Source organism: Anguilla anguilla, chromosome 14 (genome assembly GCF_013347855.1).
Source record: "Anguilla anguilla isolate fAngAng1 chromosome 14, fAngAng1.pri, whole genome shotgun sequence".
NCBI lineage: Eukaryota > Metazoa > Chordata > Actinopteri > Anguilliformes > Anguillidae > Anguilla > Anguilla anguilla.
The window spans coordinates 1,827,109-1,833,066 of record NC_049214.1 but is presented as its reverse complement, the minus strand read 5'-3'; the positions used below and the strand labels follow the sequence as shown (position 1 = coordinate 1,833,066).

Below are 5,958 nucleotides of genomic sequence, written 5' to 3'. Positions count from 1 at the left end.
TCAGTTTAGGATAATCCGTACCCGGGACCTCACCAGCTTTTACACGAAGATACAGCTAATCTATTTTCGATGGCTACACATTCCAAAACCTTTAAAGATGTAAAAAGACAGCTTGTAAATATAATTATCATCATTTATTAAGTAAAATACGACACCCCCCCCCTCACCTTTTTTCAAAAGGACACCACTGCCATCTGGGTTTTTAAACTTTAATTACTTTAATCACCATCTCCTGACCAAATGCCTGTTCACTCAAATACATTACAAAAAATATTACATCTCATTTTTTGCTTTTTGCTCTTCATTAGCTTTACACTTAAAAAATAAGAGAGTTAAAGACCTCCCACCCCATGGAAAAGGCTGAACTGCAAGAAAACAAGCAGAAGAAAAGGGGCAGAGGAGAGTGGGGGGGGGGGGGGGGGGGACATTAAAAATCTGACTTTTTTGCAAAAAGAAAGAAAATGTATTCCTCGGTATACAAAGCTTGTAATGTCTGCATACCACAAAACCTTTATTTTGAAAAACAAAAAGAGTATAATCAGCAATATAATATTTATAATAGTAAGAATAATAATAATAATAATAATTAAGAACAATGCATTTGGATAATAAACTTTCTCCTCAGCTTGAAAGCCAAGCGCTCAGTAAAAAATAAATACAATGTTTTCAAGTCCGGGAGAAAAATGTGGAAGGACTACGAACTCCAGTCCCGCGTTCTCCGAACCCAGCCTGCATGCATCCAGGACTATCTGCCCCCATCCCCACCCCCCCCACGAACAGTGAGAGTCACCGCAATCCCTTTGGAGGTCGCTAGCTACACCCAGCTACAATCGCCCCGCTGTCCTCGATCCAATCACTGGGGCCCCTCGAGTGCAGAAAGGGGGGGGGCTTTAATGGACTCCCCGCGCAAGCAATCCATGGCGCAGCGTGTGTGTGATATCCCAGAGTCGCCCTCCACCGTTCCCCCGGCAACGCCACGGTATCCAAACGCAGCTCTCCGGCGTGCCCCCCCCTCCCTCCGGCGTGTCCCCCCCTCGCCCCTCCCGATTCATCAGGGGTACCCCAGCGCGGAGGCGGAGCCTAGCCTCTGGCCGTAGAGGGCGTACGGGGAGTAGAAGTGGCTGGAGGTGGGGAGGGAGGGGATGGGCAGGGAGGGGGCAGCGGGGAGGTGCATCTTGCCATAGGGGTGGTAGCGGGCCAGGCTGAGGCTGGGCGGAGCCCGCAGGGAGAAGGAGGAGGCCAGGGGGGCAGGGCTCCCCTGGGAGGGGAGGTGCAGGTGGCAGGAGGTGGCGGGGGAGGGGTAGGCGGAGAGGAGCTTGCCCCCGTCCGTGCCGGGGAGCGCGGTGTGCGTGCGGAGGTGAGCCAGCAGCTCCTCGGAGGAGCCAAAGCGCTTGTCGCACGGCCCCCCAGCGGAGACCCAGTTGCAGGCGTGGGGGAGGGGCTCGTTGGGCAGCATGAAGCCGTAGAGGGGGTGGGACAGCTGGGGGGGCACCCCGGACGACAGGGAGCCCGGGTGGAGCGAGTGCAGCGGGTGGGCGGGGTACACCAGGGGGAACCCCGATTTGAGGGGGGAGGAGGGGTCGTGGACGCAGGAGGAGCAGCCGCTGCCCCCCAGGTGGGGGGCGCTGGGGTAGGCGAGGCAGTAGGGGTCCCGGCACAGTCCCTGCATGAAGGAGGGGGGGGACGCCCCCGTCAGCGGGCTGGAGCTGGGGTGCTTCCCGGGGACCCCCACGCCCCCCCCGACCAGGCTGGCCTTGGCGTGGTCCAGGCCCGAGACGAACGGGGAGGGGTAGCCGGCGTACGCCCCCACGATGGAGCCGTGGTAGCCCATGCCCGAGGGGGGCAGGGGGAAGAGGGCGTGGCTCTGTTTGAAGGGGGACACGGGGGCCACGTGGCCGGGCTGGGGGGGCAGGGCGTCGGCCTTGCCCTCGGGGCGGGGGCTGGCGGCCGAGCTGCCGCTGCTGGCGTTGGCGCTGGCGCGGGCGTGGGCGGAGTTAGCGGCCTGGGCGCCGTCAGGGCTCGGCTTGCAGGACTCCGCCTCTTTTTTCGAGCCCCCGCCGCAGCTGTCCGAGCCGGCGGGGTCGGGGGCGCCGGGTTTGGGGTCCGTGTGAAGGGGCGGGGCCAGCGGGTGCTGGGTGTGGGGGGGGGACTGGGGGTGCAGGGGCGGCGACCCCGCTTTGGAGTTCGGAGAGACGGCGTGCGGGGGGAAGGACTGACACGGGGCCCCGCCCCCGGCCAACCGGAAACCGGGTTTGTCCGTGCCGCCGCTGGCCCCGCCCCCTTCCTTCCGACAGTCCCCGCCCACTTTGGAATAAGGCTTGAAGCTGGACTTGTCCTCCAGGGACGGGCGGGGCTCTCCGAGTTTGAGGGCGGGTCCGGAGGGGCGCGTCGAGGCCTCCTTGTCCGCCAGGCCGCCCGGCCCCAGCTTGGCGGTGGGAGGGGGGTCGGGCTTGCCGATCTGGGAACAGGTCTGAGCCAGTAAGGCCAGGGGGCTCTTTTTGGCATCCAGCTGCGGACATAACAGAAACAAAACAGGTGACCAAACTTTAACTGGCAACACACACTGACCACACCAATAACACACAGTTAGTGTTGATTCAACTCTAACAGAGTACAAATGAGTCCAGTAGGGACTGCATGCAAGAGTTTGCAAGAGTTAATTTAACACCGAAAATTTCACTGCACACTTGCAAAGGGGGTCTTCTTTCAAGGTGAGGATGCTCCCTGCATGTACTTGGAACATTACTGGAGGGGGGAGGCCTTATCACGTTTGTTGTTTCACCCTTTAAAGTGTTTGTTTTCTTCAAAAGTTTTCCTTTGTTACAACTCGAACGCAAGAACACAAAGCATGGGAACAGCTTGTCCGTATCACTGCGGGGAAACTGAGCCTGTTTCCAACTGGCTTTTCAACGGCCCTGGATGGGCCAGTCTTGTGCTGCGAGTCTGTCCTTAGCCCATCCAGACACATAGGATCAGAGGATCCGAGCTTTGTCTTCAGGTGTCACGAGCACAAATACGTGCTTAAATCTTGTGTTACTCAGGCTTCATTATGAACCAGGAAAAAAGTCTACAATTGGAGCAGTAAAAAACAACAACAACAACGTCGCATTACGAATTTCAGCAGCTACAAAAACAAGCATTGTAATTCCTAAAAAAGAAAAAAGTTTAGATTGAAATGAGACCATCGCGTCCATTTTAACTTTCAAACGGTTTATTCCTAAAGCTGTTGTTTCTCGTAACCTGCGAATCGAGCGAACTTTGGTTACCATGGTGCCTGTATTGGTTAGCATTAGTCTTCTGATGTCTTCCAGCCCACTGGGGAGGGGGGAGAGGGAAGGGGGGGTAATTGATGAATGTGCTCCGCGGCGTATAAATCCTCGTCTCTACTCTGGGGAGCGCCCGAAGGCCATAATTCATAATGATTCATACAATTTACTCGATAAAATATGCGCTGTGTAAAAATAGCTGAAATGGGAATTAACAGACAAAGCGAAGAACTATAAAACAAAGAAAAATAAGAAAGAAAAGTTATACCGATATAAGAAAGAAAGAAATACAAAACTTAGCTGATTTCCCTTTTTTTTAGCACATGAACTTTTTACGGGCCATTCAGCAACCTGACGAAATAGAGACTAAGATTGGCCCCGTGAGCCAAGGCAAATATAAAAGATAGGCCATTTAAACCAATGCTTTAAAATTTTAACTGTAGCCTACAGAAAGACTGTAACGGAAAGACTGCAGTGACTAATGGGTTGCTAATGCATAGACTATCAAACGTTTCAAAATAAAATACAAATTGTTAAAAATGTATTAAAACACAAACCACCATTTTACCACGGCTTCCTCAATGTCATAACGAGTCTAAAAACTAACATCAGCAATAATTATGACAATCGTAAACGTTTGCTTCGTGCATTGTGGAAAACAGACGCGGTGGAGCTATAGTCGATTTAAACGAGTTGTCACCGCGCTGAAAGCAGCGAGACTAGCCTATAGAAAAATAATCCTTAGTCACCACTTTATCTGATTCATAGTAAAAACATTTCTAGACCAAAACTATACCGCAAAAAAGCGAAGTGTACGTGCCATCACCCCTTTTAACTTGATGACACAGTATCACCCCTTTTACTTGATAACACTGATTAACATTATGGCACGGAATAACAATGGCGAGGAGCGCGACCTGCCCAGGCAGCCAACTGAGAGGGATAACTTGTGGAGATAACAGAAGGGAGTGGGACAGCGCAGAAAAGCAAAGAGAGTTCAGTTTGACGCACACGGGCGCGTTGGGCTACGCTATGTCCAGCGAGCAGCTACGCGCTGCCGCGAGGGAGAGGCGGTAATTTACCTCGATGCTGACTGGCGCTGAGGTCAGCGGCTGTAGATACTCCGGGTGAAGCATGTGGCTGGAATGGGCGGTCAACATTCTGAGAATCCGGAGGGGCAGCCGCTTCGCCTGGCGTACAGGATCCGAGGGTGACAGCACAAAAACCGGAGAGTTTTTAATCCCGAAATGCCTGAGGTCACAAGAGTTGTCGCCGCAGTAGTCGTCGGTGCGCTCTGGTGTCTGACGGTCGCGGTTTCGGTGCGCTTTAGATCCACCGGGAGGATCGTTCATTTGGAGGAAGGCTACGTGGGGTTCGTGCTGGGGCACCGGCTGGTGGTAATTCGGAAAGCATTTATGCCATTGCAAACATCAACCAACAGATACTTACGTTCCCCTTTTAAAGTCTCTTTTTAAAAAAATTAAATAATCCAAGCAAAAGTCCCTCTTAATAATCCTCTTGGGCAGCCCCAAAACAGAAAAGCATACAGCCGCCTTGTCGCTTCGCCCGGCTAAAGAAAAAAATGAATTCTCCGTAGTTCACTCATCGCTCCAAGTCCCGTTCCGCCCTCAGTCTGAGAGGACACCCGTCACCACCGCCGCGGCTACCCGATAGGAGAGTCGACAGTAAAATCCCCGAACAGACTGCGCTCGGAGGGGCGGGAGGGGCGACGAGGGAACGAGTGATGTAAAAGGAGAATAATAATAAGATATCCCAGCGCGCGGCCGCTCGTGGCAGATACAAACAGACAGCGCCTTCAGCCCCGTCGATCTTCCTCTTAACGCACATTCCTTTCGACCATCAACACTTCAAATATCCGAGATCAGGGGGAAGATCTTCAAAGCGAATGAGCCCCTGTCCAATAGAACAAGGCTCGCATTGCTAATGAGAGGGGTCGGCGCTGTCTTTCTAAAGGCGGGGCAATTATTTCCACACGCTTTTTTTCTCTGTCCTCTCCAGACCTGATTCATTACATGAGAGAAACATCGCGAACCTTGATTTCTCGTTCATTTTTCCCTTGAACTGCTCTCAGCGGGGTTTTCTTTTTTCTTTTTGTTTAACTCTGCTACCTGATGTGAATAAAGCCTGCGCTCATTGCCAGAACTACCGGTTCAGTGCGCGTCTGCGCTCGGTCAGCACAATGCGAGCCCCCCGCGCGCGACGTTATCTGCTTGGCAGGAAGGGGGCGCTTGACCCAATGAATTGGAAGTGAAAGAAACCCCCTCTGATCCGATGCTGTCCCCAAACCCCCCCAGCTTCACTGGTGCACGCGGGCCATCAAAATGAGTGTCAAGTTTTGCACTTCGTTTAGCGATTACGCACGAATTAATAACGTTTGACATATTTATGTCAAATGTCAGTTGCACGAATTTGTCTTCAGAACAACACGTGCGTTATTATACTGGACTTTACGCACAGTACCACACAGAGCACGAGGAAACGTAAAACAACATAACAGAAGCTCACTTTGTCTCTCCCCTTTTAATAAATTAAATCACGTAGGCTACAAGATCCACGCTCCTCGTTTGTACAAATGCCAACCGGGCCTGCCGAAATCTCATTAATTTCGCCTGATCATAGCTACGGGACATTTTAGGACATCATTCGAACTCTAAAAGACCAGTTTACAGCG

The 5,958-nt window shown here is 52.5% G+C and overlaps 1 protein-coding gene across 1 annotated transcript; it reads right to left on the bottom strand.

Moving 5' to 3' along the window:
- Positions 1–485: 485 nt before the first annotated feature.
- On the bottom strand, positions 486–5,451 carry LOC118212379 (zinc finger protein 703-like). The gene is made up of 2 exons (XM_035390192.1): positions 4,349–5,451; positions 486–2,509 (listed from the first exon to the last, which is right to left on the bottom strand). The coding sequence occupies exons 1-2, from the start codon at positions 4,616–4,618 to the stop codon at positions 1,052–1,054; spliced, it is 1,728 nt and encodes a 575-aa protein (XP_035246083.1). The 5' UTR covers positions 4,619–5,451; the 3' UTR covers positions 486–1,051.
- Between the last annotated feature and the right edge of the window lie 507 nt (positions 5,452–5,958).